The sequence below is a fragment of the Opisthorchis viverrini genome (assembly GCF_000715545.1).
Source record: "Opisthorchis viverrini unplaced genomic scaffold opera_v5_228, whole genome shotgun sequence".
NCBI classification, from domain to species: Eukaryota; Metazoa; Platyhelminthes; class Trematoda; order Opisthorchiida; family Opisthorchiidae; genus Opisthorchis; species Opisthorchis viverrini.
This window is the reverse complement of record NW_008751882.1, coordinates 564,938-580,423: the sequence shown is the minus strand read 5'-3', so window position 1 is coordinate 580,423 and position 15,486 is coordinate 564,938. Positions and strand designations below refer to the sequence as shown.

The window sequence follows — 15,486 nt, the reverse complement described above, 5'->3', positions numbered from 1 at the left end:
GCCTTCGATGATGGCAATGATGGCGGGTCTCCTTGGTCTCTAACAGATGACAACGAGTAGCTGAGTACAGTAGACAAGGAAACTGTCTGTTAACGGTTAGAAGGCAACGTAGAGCCTATGATGGGTGCACACGTAACAAAGCAATAGGATCAGCAATTGGAAGTCCAAGTGCAGCTCAAAGTCTGACGAGCAACCCTCGGACTATTTCACCGCACACCATTGAAACCGACCAGAGTCCAAGGTCAGCCAACCAGCAATCGGCACTGTGAACCAACAACGTCCAGCCGGCACAAGCAACTAAACAGCCAATCAGAAATTGAACCAATTACAGTCAAGCAAATTCGAACAACCAACAGAGTTCAGAACGGCCGCCAGGAAGATCGTTTGTTGTTGGTTGATCAGATGGTAGTTGATCTGTTCGCCGAGTTTAGTAACCGGTTGGCATCGGCGAACAGATCTACTACCATCTGATCAACCAACAATAAACGACCTTTCTGGCGGCCGTTCCGAACTCTGCTACCTATATTTCGACAAATCGACAAGATCGTTTGTACACTACAAAAAAACAGTACTTTTGCCCAGTAAAATGAGATAATCGGGTGAGGGCAAGGGGTAAACTGTTCAAACGAGTGAGATGTGGCTACAAATTATTCCAAGTAATGAGGTAAAACATTGACCAGAAGGAAAGTAATAGAACAGTCTCAAAAACAGCAGAAATGAGAGTAAAGAAGCTCTGTCGTGCACATTGAAAAGTGCGAAAGTATAGCTTCCCTACTCCAGATCCCCTTTGTCCCCAGCAAAGAAATATGAAGTAATATCTCACCTGTCCCGTGTTTTAATGCTATGACACCTATACAAGACATGTTCAGTAATATGGGCACACGTTTCGACGGTGATTTGAGCTTCGCTGCCCGCTCCAGAACGTGTAAGCTTCGTTCCCGCCTGTTGAGCTGTCCAGTCAGATCCTGAAGCGAAGCTTCCTGATATATATCAGTATACTTTAAAGACCTAGCTCATGAACTTCGAAGCAATACTCACCTTCAATAGGACGTGGATAACGCATCGGACATACCAGCACCGCAGATTTCTGCGAAGACTTGCTCCACGCGCGAAAGATAAATAATGACCGTCTGTTATTGTAACGTCTTTTAATGTACTTCCTTTCCCCCGGTCAAACTCGTCCCTTGTCTGCTGCTTTTTACTGCGTCTAGCTCATAGACTCGATAGGCATTTGGAATCCCTCATGAACTTTTAACCCTTGACTTGTCGAACCAATTTGGTCGGCAATCCTTTACGCGCACTTTTTGATCATTTTGCGTTACCACGTGTTGTACTCAGGCCTGTGTCGTAAACTAGGATCGATTTTCCATCCTCTCCGGGCTTTATTTGGACTAGCGCTACTTCGCGCAACAGTTTAGACGGAAACCCCCATAATTTGATGTTTGTACCCCTTCTATTACGTAATCTACACATGTAGTACCGCATCTTTTGATAAATCTCAAGAATCCACAATTTCTGGCTTGTGGTTTTGCGCGTCATTCAAGTGGGATTTCCCAGGTACGTCGAAGTATTCTACAGTTAACATTCTGTGTACGTAACCTAATGAGTGGCTCCCGCATCTACTGGCTGCAGCAATGGCCCTCCTTTGACAGTAGAAACGACAAAGTCAGTAGCCGATGTTTCGCCAACAATGTACATGTTTTTCCATTGCTGTCGCGTGCTTCCAAATGACTGTTTTCTGATTAGAGTTTGTCTCGTGGACGCAAACGATCAGTCTATCCTCCGTCCCTAATTGCATAACTCTTAAAATTTAACTCTTACTCGGCCGCTTACTGACCGCTGAGTCCGTCATCCCACCTATGGGATGTAATCTCTTCAGCAAGGCCAAGAATCCACCAAGGTACCTGGCCAGTGTTGTAAAGTTCGGCACCGAGTCGCAGGCGCAATGTTGACAGCGGTGCCGTTGAACTTATTCGATTCAATTAACCGTATCTTCTATTTCTATCATTTACAGAACGACTTCGAACGCTGAGCTGCCCTTGGACCCCAATCGTAGTCTACCAAATTCCTACTCAGTCATCTGTCGTTTCACGCCAATTAGTGCATCAGTGTGCTTCCACGCTTCCCCATATCCAGATGCCTGACGAATCCGTCGTCCTATTTCGACAAAACATTGACTATGAATTCGGCAATGAGCCATCACACGGGATTCATACTGCAAACAACTGATTCGAGTTCTTCCATACCGGTCCGTCAGATAAACCCAGGGTTTTGAAAACCAACCAGCCTGCAGGAAGTTGTTTGTCGTGTCATGACCTTGACACAGGTGAAAACCGATAAGGCTTTCTGCCTCGTCCAGTGCCGGTTGTCCAAAGAGCCCACGAATCTCCAGGACACCTAACTAGTTTTAAACCGAACCGAGCTCATGGGTTGACCTGTTTTTTCTTTCAACATAAGCGTGACGGTCAGTAGACAGCATGATTGGCGGACGAGGGCTGTTCTGTGTTGCTGACCGTGGCTTCCCGCTCCACCCTCCGTGGTATATCAAAAGGCATGGGAACTTGAAACAGCCCTCTGTGAAGAAAGAGGATTATTATCAGGCTAGAATCTTTGTCAGGAACACGTGCTTGAAACAGCCCTCTGTGAAGAAAGAGGAAGATTATTATCAGGATAGAATCTTTGTCACGAAGCCTGCACGTGGAACATCCGTCCGATCGATGCGATGTTCATTTATTAAGAGCGGATGGCCTATGGACGCGCTTGGTGATTAATCATATTGCAATCGGGTCCATTCAGTACCCATTCAGTACCGCATCACGGGCACTCACCCCCATCGCAAAGGAGGAATCAGTGCGGTACCATGTTTGAACATCCGATCCACAGCGACCAGTCCATGTCGGGATTTTGGGTCATTGTGTTGACATGCTACTGTCAGCTGATGTCCTGCCGAAGCCTGGTGCCTACTGGACGGAACGTGGTGCGAAACGCTGATTGCTCCTAAAAAGCACACACGATACAGAAAACCACTTACTAACAATTAATCAGTAGTGCAAATACTACTTGTTTTTTCTTCAGAAGGATAAGCTTTGGTTGAGGGTCTAGTGAGCACGCGAGAAAACACACCCTGATTAACGTACCTGTTATTACTTTTGGATATCTCAGAGCATCTTTCGTGTTGTGGGAGAAGAATACAACTCGGGTTTCATTCGACAATGTACAGGTGGGATGCTAGCCTACGGCGCAGTCTAAATGCCTCCAAAATTCTCAAGAACACGTCGCCCTGCTGATCGAACGAAATACAAAACGTAAAACCCAAGTCGATATTCTCAGAGTACTCAGCTAGATATAAGCGGCATATTCCCACCGTCTTAGAAGATCGTCCAGTGCTTGCGGAAGACAGCGTGGAACCGGAGGAATCAATTTCAACGGAAGAAAAACATGACAAACAGATAGAAAAAGTTTAATATCGAGAGGCACCAACAGACAGCCTGATAACAACGCAATGTCACACAAAGGGGGAAACCGAGCTCAAAGAAACAGCTATTGCTCCGCGCTTTGTTCAGATTCAGGTGCAGGTGATTGCTGTGGCTGCTGTTGTTGTTGTTGCTGCTGCTGTTGTCTCAAATGTTGCTGCCACTGCGCAGCGAATCCAGCAAACTGCCCGCTACTTAGCAGTTGATGTAAACGCTCCACTTCGTCCATGGACTTGGCTCGTTTGATCGCTTCTTGGATAGCGAACAAGTCTTGAGTCGTCCCACCTGAATAAAAAAATGGGCATGACGATGAAATGAGGGAAAAAGGTGACATGGTCGTCTGTATTCCGGAATTAAGTCAAAGTGCTCGGAGTGTGCCCAATGATCGATACGGGACTGGAGTCTGTGTCCCGCGGTGCTCACTACGTTACGCGACCCATAAACCAAACGTTTCACCAGTCGTTGATGCATGTTTTCAAAAAAAGAGTAATGATCACGAAGATGGCCAGGTTCCATAGCTTCACATGAAAATGATTGCATGCAGACACATTAATTTGGTGCCTGTCTTAGGGGTCTCCATGAAACCAAATGTGCAGCAGTCCGGTTGGTGCTATCTACGTAAAGACGACGAGTTGCGGGGACAGGCGCTACTGATTTGAAGAGCGGGAGTCCGTTCACAAGAGTGGTCACTCCAAACAGGACAGAGCACGTGACCTGGAACTCTTACTGGTGTTAGGTCATGTGGGGAAGTTCGTACACAGTGGATATGGAAAGCGAGTTAAGTAGTTCAGTGAAATAGCAATTTCAGGAGATGGGAAATCATCAATTAAGCAGCCAGACAACAGGTGACGTGTCTCCAGGAATGGAGGATGAGTAGGGCTATATCCTGTCCAAATTCGAGCACTGTTGAGCAGATACTCATTGCCAAACTGTCAAGTCTTCAAACTACCATCCGGGGTCGTGGGTTTGAATGTCCCTGTGGTTTCGTGAGATGCACACTGCGGACGATTTCCAATACGGGTGGAACAGCTGTACGATGCCTCTCAACTTTTCATAATAGACTGGCTTCACTTACAGGACCAAATATCCTCACATGTGCATCGGCATACTGGCCTGTCAAGGATGACTCGTGACCACGGCCATCTTCTGCGTTTTTAAAAGACCACAAATAAAATCAGACTGTATTTAGACGTTTCCATGGAATACAAACGCATTACAAGGTTGCCCAAACAGGTGCGTCCTCAGCGAACCATATTTTTGTAATCAAACTACGCCTCTGATCGAGAGTTAACTCACAGCTAGACTTGTTTTGATCGCTGTCTACACCACTTGGTATGCATCATCGAACATTCGAGGACCAGAAGGGAAATGAAATCAAACGGTTCACAAAATTGGATGTAGCTGCGAATTTTCACTTGAGGTGCACTACTGAAGCTCACAACGCTACCAGCAGCGATGACGAAGTGCGAATTGAAAAACTCCATGCAAGCAACTGTGGCAATCGTTGTCTGAGGCGACAGGAACATAAATTGCCGATACGATGCCTCAGAGTTCACCGTTCTCCTACCTGTCTGCATCCACCTACAGCCAACTTGAGCATTCGCGCCATCCCACCACTTATCTGGGCGCTACCACCCCCGTTCAAGGCCACCGATCTAAACTGCACCTATAACGCTAATAATCCTAAACTCAGAAAGCGGCAAAAGGTGAAGACGTACCAGAAGCGGGTCTTTTGGATCCAGGATGAGTGGGGCCAGGTGGTGGCGGCATTGCGGGTTCATTTGTTGTGGCACCGGCTTCGGAGGAACCCCGTGAGCCCGAGTCATTTTCTTCACGACCAGATGAGGTCATATTAGCCGGTTGGTTGATTGGAGCACCTGGGATGAATGTTTTGACAGTGGTCGTGCGGTGATCAGACGGTAAACCATTGACCTGTTTTCCGACAGGGTTCTTGACGACGTTAGTAGGAGTGGCGGCGATGGCGGGAAGACGTTTGAACATACTTCGGGCTAGCTTGCGTTCAGACTGTGTCACTCTGCGATAGTCTAGAAACCGCAACTGAGAAGAACAACAAAGAGCAGGTGGTTTTAGGAAGTAGCTTAGGATTTTGTGCACTTTCCAGATCGACTCCACATTCTGTAGACAGTAAAGTCAAAAGAGTTACCATAAAACACACAATTTATTGAAATGCAAGACGTGATACCCTAAAGCTTTAAAAAAAGCCCTCCCAGAAGAGAGTCTACGCAGTGCTCACTGCCGTACATGATTAATTGTACCGTGCCTTTGACTAATTCCAGGAAAGCTGAAACACCATTTTCCCGTAGTGATTTGTCTTGAAAAACCACTGTGCACAAAGAATTGTCGGTGATTGGTCGATTTCGATGGATTGGTGGATAGCAACTCATGAACATCAAGTTGATGGTCACCCAGGAAACAAGCATGTGGATTAGGAGGAAGAGTGATTTTCAGCGGGTAAGAAATGTTTGATTGTTCCTCAAATTCGGGATAGCGTTTGTCATGTAGCCAAAAGTCTGTGAACACGTTTTCTCCTGTTGGCAGTACGTTGTGAACAGAACTGAAGGCCTTTGTCGACTACATTCCATTCGGTGAAGAAATGGAGACCTGTCGCAAGGCAAAACAAGCTCCAGAAAACAACCAACACTGATTACTGGTCAAGTTTACACAGATTAAAACACATACCCTTAAAAGGTGCATGTCGAGAACAACACAAAGCCGTGAGCAATCAACGGCCGTGGACCATATCGGTTTCTTCAAACACGCCCAAGAGCTACGCTCCACAGACACAAGCAGTGATCGAAGGTGGATGGTATCATGAACGGTGATGCAACAACGGATACTTAAATGGTGTGATAACTTGAGCATGATACCACCGACACTGAACACATCTCCGAAGTCCAGTCGACCTATCTGTTCCAGTCTCCCCGCTCAACAACCCATCGCAATAGTTGAGAAGCGTCGAGATCGATGGCACTACGAGCAGGCATTGAAATAAGTGTTCGGATCTAAGTCGGTTCAGTAGTGTACGGAGGCAAGCCGTCCCACATCATTTGGATGGATGTGTCACGTGCAGGACGCGGGCCAAACGAAGGCATGCCCTGATTGGTCAGAATGCCAGCCAATCCGAGTCAAGCACCTTTGACTCGATGCTTCTCGCCCCCTCACGGAGATTCTGGCACGACCTCGTGGAACACTGTGACTACCCTATAAAATACAGTTGTAATAATTTCCGTGTCTCCAGAAAGGGCTGTCTAGAGCTACCGTGCCTTTTGCTATACCATAGTGGGCGGAGCAGGAAGCCAAGGGACCGATACAGAGTTGCACTACCGTTCAGCAAGACACAACAAGTAGATAAACAGTAACGCAGTACAACCAAACCATCGCATAGCAAGCTTACTGCAGGAAGCCGGCTGATCACAAACAATCGATAATTGGCGCGCATAGTGACCGGACAATGGACGAGACTGAGAAACGACAGTTTGTCACAGGTAGACAGTGGTTCGAGTTCCTTCAGCTCCGAAAATGCATTCCCAGTCAGAATGAGCGTGTTTAGGTTGGGAATTTGCTGTCCAAGGTCTTCGGCCAACCGGACGATCTGTACAAAAAAGGCAAAAGGAAGGTAGTACAAGTGTACGCTGTAGGTTGGGTGAGATTGGAGTACTGCCATAAAAGAAGCCTGCAGACGAATCTTGTTGGACGAAAAAAACAAGACGGAATAAGGAATGTACTTTGGTGACTTCCAATGTACACCTAACAGAACAATCCTAATATGAACCGGTTACGCTTAGAAAAAAATCGTTCAGCTGTGGCACTCTTTCGGTGCCTAGCTGCCATGTCACCAGAAAGAAGCACGAGGGCTAGGATACTGCCAGGTTGCCCAAGCCTGGAAGGCGAGAGGCAGAGATCGGGTTCGAACCACGGACCGGTCAGTCAGCAAATTCGCGCTCTAACCACCTGAGCCATCTCGCCCCCTCCCGTTCGGTTTGCAAGAAAAAGGACGACGTTATGGAGAAAGCAAGCTCCGGCGAAGTATCTAAGTGTCTAAGTTGTTGACAAAAACGAAACAGATCCCCTGTGACCACAGAGAATGCGATTAGGCAGATACCGACAACTTAGCAGACCACAAAACGGTTCATTATGGCGTCAGGAATATTTGCTTTTTATTATTGTAGAGTTAGACGTTCTTCCTTTGTTGTATGGCTGTGAGACTTGGCCTGTTCGGGCAGCGGAACTGAGAAGTCTTCAGCTGTTCGACACTCGTTGTCTCAGAACCATAGCTCCTGTGGGTTGGTGTTGGCGAATCCGTAACGAGGCAGTTATAAACCGAGTTTTCGGTTGTGCAACGGGTACTTCCATTGAAGAATGTGTCCAGCACCAGAAGCTGCGTTGGTTGGGACATGTGCTGCGTATGCCTAACCATCATTTGCCGAGGAGAATGCTGTTTTCAATGCCCAACTCAGAGTGGCGTAAACAGAGAGGTGGCCAACCCTTGACTTGGCAGAGGAGTATGAAGGAGATCACGAAACGCTTGGGTGCTGTCGGTACTACTCACCTTCCAGGATGGGGACCGCGTGGTCCTCACTGTGTCTGGTTGGAGATACTACAAGATATGGCTGCCAACCGACGTCAGTGGCGTTCTTGTTGTCAGTTTCTACGAGGATCACCTGAGTGAATGTCTGGAAGTGTAGACACCTCGGAATTATTGTGGTAAGCTAGCACTAAGTCCACCCCCCGTCCACCTTTACTCTTTTCTTTACAATAAGGCTTTCAAATAGATCATGGTTGTACGGCAGTGAAGCGTAAGTGTTGAACACTGATGACATGCTTCCAACAGTATCACTAGTTACTCTCTGTTGTCATCAAGGCGAAGTTCCAACATCCTTCAACCTGCATAGGCTTGGTATCACTTACTTGTCTTCCAACTTTATATTTCAACTCGTTCCGCCCTCACGGATGAAAGGGGGGGGCACTAGCCGCACAATGATCTTAGATACAAAACCTTCGCGAATGGAATAAAACTTTTTACGCCAAAATGTAGCATTTTGTTGCATATATGCTCAAACCCGAAATCATATTAATCTACGTTCATATTTTTCCAGTCCACCGAATTTGATTGTCCGCTGAAGCAATCATACCTCTGGCGGAAAAAGTCTGGTGGAATACTTTCCTAACATCGCTGATACCCCGGAATGCCTAGTTGGGGTTCAAAAGATTGGACCCGTACGCTGAACTCAATTACCTAGCTCTTTTAGTCCAACAGGGACACGCCGTAGATTTCGAAAATTCAATGCCATTGTGCAAATACTGAGCACCCAGATGAGGCGACATCAACGAATCGGTATGAAAACATCCGCGACGTGACAGCTAGTCTTGCGCATGCAACTTAAAAACGGTTTGAACTACTGATTGTGGCATAAGTAGCTCAAATAAAACGCGCATTTTTCAAGAACAGTCGCAGTGTCTCACAGAGCCCAGTTCGAAAGTGTCTGTTCGAAATCTGATGAGAAGCATATGCACAACGGGTGCTACGAAAAACTCCACAACAACAACAACAACAACAACAACAACCGTTATTCAAAACGCAAATCCAAAGAGTATCAAAGACTAGCGGTCTTCAGATACGCACAAATTCCGCAGACAGCCCCCCCTCACCGGTTTTGTCCCGTTTTGGAGGGCCATCAGGTAGTCGCAACCCCTGGAATACGGGATTATAAATCCCTAACTTGAACAGCAATATGGCTGAAAATCTACGGCATGTTGAATTCGTTGGGAGTGAAGACTCTATGGACTCCCTCATAGTCACTAGCACACAGATATCTATCAGCACAACGTACGGCACACTAGCGCCCTATCTCACACCTTGTGTACTGCATGGGTGCTTAGGATAAAATACGAAATCCCAGTACGAGGTATTACCCGCCTCTCTCTCTCCGTAAAAAGGCTATTGTCTTGCATACGCACCGTCCTTGAAGAGGAACTACTGTCATTCAATTCGGAAGTCATCCAGTTCGCACTAACTAATTAGGTGTGAAAGAGAAGACGAAAACTTGTTCCAAACTACTACATCAGAAAACGTCGAGGGGCTAGCAAGGAACGAACCTATTGCTCATCGAGGTAGGAAGCAAATAAGAAAGTTGTCTAGAAGAACTGCCGGTTTTGATGTCAGAATCGTACAAACCCAGAGTCTAACCTATGTCCTTAGCCAGGTTACTGACTTGTGAGACTGGTTCATTTATCGACGCTTAGGATGTACAATCAGACCGACCTTACACGTGGTTCCTTATTGGGTAGTGTGTCTACTGTTCTTAGCTTGGCTTCCATGTCACTCCGATGAAGCGAGAAGGGCCGAGATACCGACAAGTTGCCCACGAGCAGACAGAAGCAGTTAAGATAATCACTCAGCTGTAACACCCTTTTGGTGCCTAATTGCCATGCCACCCGAACGAAGCACGAGGGGTGGGCCAGATTGCTCAAGCCCAGACAGGGGAAGTTGAGAGGCAGAAGTCGGGTTCGAATCACGGGCCTTCCGGTCAGTAAATCCGCGCTCCAAATCATCATCAACACTGAGGCTTCGTTGCCATACATATGATTGTACGTGGGCTGGGATATTACCAGGGTGATCAAATCTGAACAGGATAACGATTAGGCTCCCCGACTAAAGCCTTTGGTTCAAAAGCTTGGCCACAAGGCAGCGGCGTTTGGCGGAAAATGCAAACGCATTACCATTTTTGTAGAACAAGCCACCACGCATGCTCCAACCCACAACCTCGGGGGCCATTAGACTGCGTTGGTCAGACCCCAAACCACTGACCGACCTGGTATGAGGGACTGAATGCCGCACGGACACCCACTAGTATAGCTTAATGGGTCGCGGAGGCACACACAACATGAGGTTCAGTCTCTTTGTGACGGAAAAAATGTGATACACTTCGTATCATCCGTTTATCACCGAAAATGCTCGATATAATGTTTACTTCGGTCAATGATGTCAGACAGTCCATTTTAACCTTGGGCGTGGATACATTTTATTTGGAAGCACTGAAAAGAGAAAACGATCGATCATATGATTGACTGAGTGGTATTCACAGCCGATCCGAATCACCATACCACTAAGTTCTGATGACAACTCTCATCTTGATGGCGTTTAATACTCGTTTCATTTGTTTCAAGATAGGATGAGAAAGTCCTAAACGGTTCTTTGTTTGGTGTCGGTGAAATTAGCCTTTCTTCACAGTGGGGACGGATAGGTCGTCCTTAAACTCAGTTGGAGTTTGGAGATACGGACAGTTGGTTCACGGTGAAACGCCGCAAATATCCTGAATGAAACTTCCAACGTCGAACAGATTTATCAGTAATTCAGTAGACTGTCCGCGAACGTACAACGGGATGTCAAGTTGCTGGATCAGAAATGCTTCAGCATTTTGGCCAATCCTGTCCCCACAGCACTTTACGCTGTACGTATCCGCAAATTCAATCAAGGTTACAGACAGCATTTGCAGTCCAGTTACCCGCTACCTCCGCGATACGTCCACACATCCAAACTTCCTGTCATCCTGACCTCAAGCAAACAAATACAGTGCAATTGTGAGTGCGTATACGGATTTCCGAGTGGCAAAACGGGCGAAAGCGATGGTCCAGGCAGGTGTTTTGAGACGTTTGGTTTACATAAAGGTGAACTGCACGGCAGCAGAGCATCAATGTTGAGCACTGATGTTATACTTTTGATGATGATGATGACGATGATGATGATGATGATGATGATGATGATGATGATGATGATGATGATGATGATGATGATGATGATGATAGACGTGAACATGGACGCCTCATTGTTATGAACGATTTTAACGTCTGAAGACAAGCTACTATCCGCTAGGTCATAAGAACCACGACCGACTATCTCGTTCCGATGTGCAGCTAAAGGATACTGGATACGTAGTCCATTATGAACTGATTCGTACCCTGAAAACAAAGCCTTACAAAAAGCCTACACGCAAGTCGTGGGCTCATCATCATCAACTGCAAACAACTGCGTACTAGCAGTACAGTGGTTCTAGCTGCCAAAGTTTCGTTCACCGATGACTTCGGGAGATGGGTTAGACAGCTACGCATTGGGAGTAGCAGCTGATGTAGTCGGTGCACAAATATAGTGGTGTCGGTGGACTTTTCATTGAGGAGATCGTGGAGCTATGTATTGAAGGCAACAGCTCAGTTGAGCACGCATTGATGGCGTTACTGGGCCATGTCTGACGATGTCTCTAACCATTCATGTCTCCGGGTCCCCATCCACAGAGACGGCAATGACCATCGCAACTGAGTTTGCTGGTAATGGGCTGTCATAGTTCGTTGCCAAGTCAGCGTCTGATATCCCCTGGCCGGCTTCCACTCCTCAAGTAGTTGTGGTAAAAGAGTTACTTGAAGGAATCGGTCAACGGTTATATGGAACGGGAACGAGATGGCTGTATTTAGAGCGCGAATTTACTGACCGGAAAGTTCGTGGTTCGAACATGACCTCTGCCTCTCGACTGCCCCTGTCTAGGCTTGGGCAACCTGGCAGTATCCCGGCCCTCATGCTTCCTTCGAGTGACATGGCAGCTAGGCACCGAAAAGGTGTTGCAGTTGGACGATTTGTTAACGATAAAGAACACGTGATTAAGTCAGCGCAGCCTATGGAATGTGATCATTTTATCTATCGTTGACGAGTTATCTCTTCCTAAAACCATTAGACGTACTTCAGCAATACCGATCCGGTGCTTCTACCAGACTCGGGCAGTGTTCAAACACTGAAATACTTTTGACGTCCTCAACGCGCAGCGGCAGGTTTCTGCTAAAACCATTAGACGTACTTCAGCAATACCGATCCGGTGCTTCTACCAGACTCGGGCAGTGTTCAAACACTGAAATACTTTTGACGTCCTCAACGCGCAGCGGCCAGGTTTCTGACCCTTGTAGTAATAACGTGGAGCACATGGCAACATTGTAAACTTGACCCCTGACGAATAAGCTGTCACGCCTAAGAACGGTGGGCTGGTTAATGAAGTATGAGTATGTTGAACGTTTTGTCCATCTGCTAAGATGGGGGAAATCTCTGGGGGTATGCAAAGTGGTCCTCACGAAGGGATGGTCTTTATGAGATGAGTATGGTAACAGTAATTTGAAAGCAAAATACAGAAAAATGGACCGTAACTTTACTCAATAACTCTACCTTGTCAGTCCATCTGTTGAGCCAGCCACTCGATTTGTGTACACCACCATTCCGTGTCACTGGAGTAGTGAAAGACTGATGGTGGTTGTACAGTCAACACTAAAAGTGCGTGACTCGATATTCCAGCTGCCCTCTGGCGATTACTGTCAACAGTCAGCTATCCAGCTAAGGTGACTTGTGTAAATGAATGGGTTCAGTAAAACGGAACAAGCGAGAAGCTGCATCTGTCCAGTGGAGGAAAACATCCGAACTACGCGGAATCGAATTGTCTTAAGGCCATGGTATTTTCTTCCAAGCAAGGAGTCCCGCCAATATCTCAGCTCATTTCTGGAGAGCCCATGTAGATCCGTGGAACATGGGCGGACAGAAGCGTCATTTTCTTTCAGTGTCGTTGAATGACACTCAGCGAGGTCGTAGAGTTGTCATATGCACTAGACCAGCTGAACAATAAAGTTGTTGCAGTCCACTCGAACGATATTTGTCATACTTCGACATGCTGAATGACCCCAAAAAAACCCATGACGATCACTAATCTCAAAAGTCGAATATGGGTTGTGTTCCTCGTGAAAAGCGTTCTACCAAACGGATAATCAGCGACAAAAAATTGAGACAGAAGAAAACCCTAATCTAGTTCTAACTAGGACCCAATGCACATAAAGGCGCTCTTTGGCATAGATTGAAACAAATGGAGAATGAGAATATCACAAAGGAAACAAGACATCCTAAACAGGCGGAGTGAATACATACCTTATTGTTTGTGAGAATAAGAGACTTTAGTCTCCTTAACAAGGGAAATCCATCTAGCTTTCGGATTTCATTGTCCGAAAGGTCGATAGTATCGAACTGGTCCAGAGTGCTGCCCAAATTCTCCACAACAGGGAATTTGTACCCTCTTAGGTCTAATTCGCGGTCCTTTATGGCATTGGTAAACTGCGGGGAGTTCTCTACAAGCTCTGGAGTGATCCGAACCATTAGTATAACTGAGTAGCTGAAACAGAAAAAAATTGATTGTTTGATGTTGTGTCTTTCGAAAACAGAATTGATAATAAGCTACCTTGCAAACCAGTTCGTCCGTCAGGAAAAAGTATCCAGGATGCAGTTGAACTGACCACCCCTTCTCTCGCCTCCCGCTTCCGGCTGCATCTCTCTTGTGACACGGAGACCGCTGTATACACCGGGATAGGTAGTCTGTTAAACCATCGAGCAGAAGCACTTCTACTTGACTGAATACTTGATGATAGTAACATGAGCGCGATTTCTTTGGTAGCTTACTTGAAGAAATCTCGAGAAAGAGAAGTCTATTGCTCCCTGTTTATGCCTCAACGGATTGTAGATGTGAATCTACCGAATTCAGTTTCTACAGCGCTCTAGGTTTTTTTTTACAACTTAGATGTCGGAATTCAGTTTCTACAGCGCTCTAGGTTTTTTTTTACAACGGGCTTAGATGTCGTTGTGATCGCGGGAAACATTAATGCATAAGTAAAGTAGCGAGCTGAGACCCAGTTGGTGATTATCTTGGATAATACACGAAACTCATGGTCAATGGAATGTGAGTCGATCAAAGACTGCTACTCTGCAATCCCAAAATCCAGAACGGTGAAAATCGTTTGACTACGTGGTGTCCACCAACCGATGAGATGCTCACTGGCGTTATTTTGCTCAGGTTGATTGATTACCGGGAGAGACCGTAAGGACCAACCTGGGGTTCATTCTGATCGAGTAGGCGTCGACCATATCTTCACCTTGAGACGGGTTATCGAAGAGCAGCATCAACACAGTCCAGTTCAGTTTATCAGCTATGAATCATGCACAAAGGCATGTTGGTTTCAGCTGCTCCAGTTTCAGTCGCCCAAAATTGGGCGGCGGCGGAGACAGAACCAAGTATTTGTCAGTGACAGTTTGTTCTAGTCCGAGCAGCCACGCACTGAAGGTGATAACTTTGATGCGGGAGCGCCAATGACTGCCAGATTGAGAATTTTCTGTCACTTTTTTTGGCTGTTGGTGGGTTGAGTCCAGGGACTCCCCCACCAGAAAGGCAGCAGTTTTCGGCCTGACTGGATTTACTAAGTGATTTTATATTCCCTTGTTAGGTCATGGACTGTTCACCTCTCGGTCGCTTCCACTCTTTGAAGACAGAGCAAAAGTCTTGTTGAATAAACTGACTACCGTCATGCCATTTTTAGCGTGCGCCTTGCACTTCCAAAGTGTAAATTCATGCTTCAGAGCATGCCTGTTGCAATTCAAGGAGAAGCACTGGAGATTGTGGAGTATTTTACACACCCCAGTAATCGCAGTACCTCTGACCGAAGTGTGCTGGACGAAACCAGTGAATAAATTTAAGGAGATCGAGTCAGGTTTGCTAATTTGCGTCACTTGTGGCGTCAAAAAGGCATATCTCTCAGTCTAAAGGGCCACGTGTACCAGGTTGTTAGTTGTGTATGCCACGGTTGCAACTAACAACCTGGTACACGTGGTCCTTGAGATGGAGTGTTGTCTTTTTGACGCCACAAGTGAAGACGTCTTTGAAAACCAAAGCGAAACACAAACACTGACCACCATCATAGCATCCTTTCATCATCATTGTCAGATGTAATAACCGCGTACTCGTCGTACACTGGTTGTAGCTGCCGCAGTTTCGTTCACCGATGATTTGGGGGGGGGGGGTAGGTAGCTTCGCATTGCACGCGCGAGCTGGTAAATTGGTGCATAAATCCAGCACTGTCAGTGGGTTGTCAAGTAGAGGGGTTGAAAAAGGAGCTATGCATTGAAGGCAATAGCTAGGATGCACGA

General features: G+C 46.5%; 3 protein-coding genes across 3 annotated transcripts in view; 1 reads left to right on the top strand and 2 right to left on the bottom strand.

Moving 5' to 3' along the window:
• Positions 1-3,471: 3,471 nt before the first annotated feature.
• T265_08572 (hypothetical protein) lies at positions 3,472-13,668 on the bottom strand (the record flags this gene model as incomplete). Its single annotated transcript, XM_009174417.1, has 4 exons — positions 3,472-3,758; positions 5,192-5,531; positions 6,889-7,086; positions 13,444-13,668. 4 exons carry the CDS (start codon positions 13,666-13,668, stop codon positions 3,541-3,543), a joined length of 981 nt encoding a protein of 326 aa, XP_009172681.1.
• Positions 7,939-15,486, top strand: part of T265_08573 (hypothetical protein) — a gene marked incomplete at both ends in the record, with an annotated part of 24,337 nt that continues 16,789 nt past the window's right edge. Inside the window, one exon of the mRNA XM_009174418.1 lies at positions 7,939-8,116. Within this exon, the coding sequence (XP_009172682.1) occupies positions 7,939-8,116 (178 nt within the window). The remainder of the gene's footprint in view (positions 8,117-15,486) is intronic.
• The window catches only part of T265_14617 (hypothetical protein), a gene marked incomplete at both ends in the record, with an annotated part of 6,700 nt that continues 6,464 nt past the window's right edge, over positions 15,251-15,486 (bottom strand). The window contains one exon of the mRNA XM_009174431.1: positions 15,251-15,453. Coding sequence (XP_009172695.1) covers positions 15,251-15,453 — 203 coding nt within the window. The remainder of the gene's footprint in view (positions 15,454-15,486) is intronic.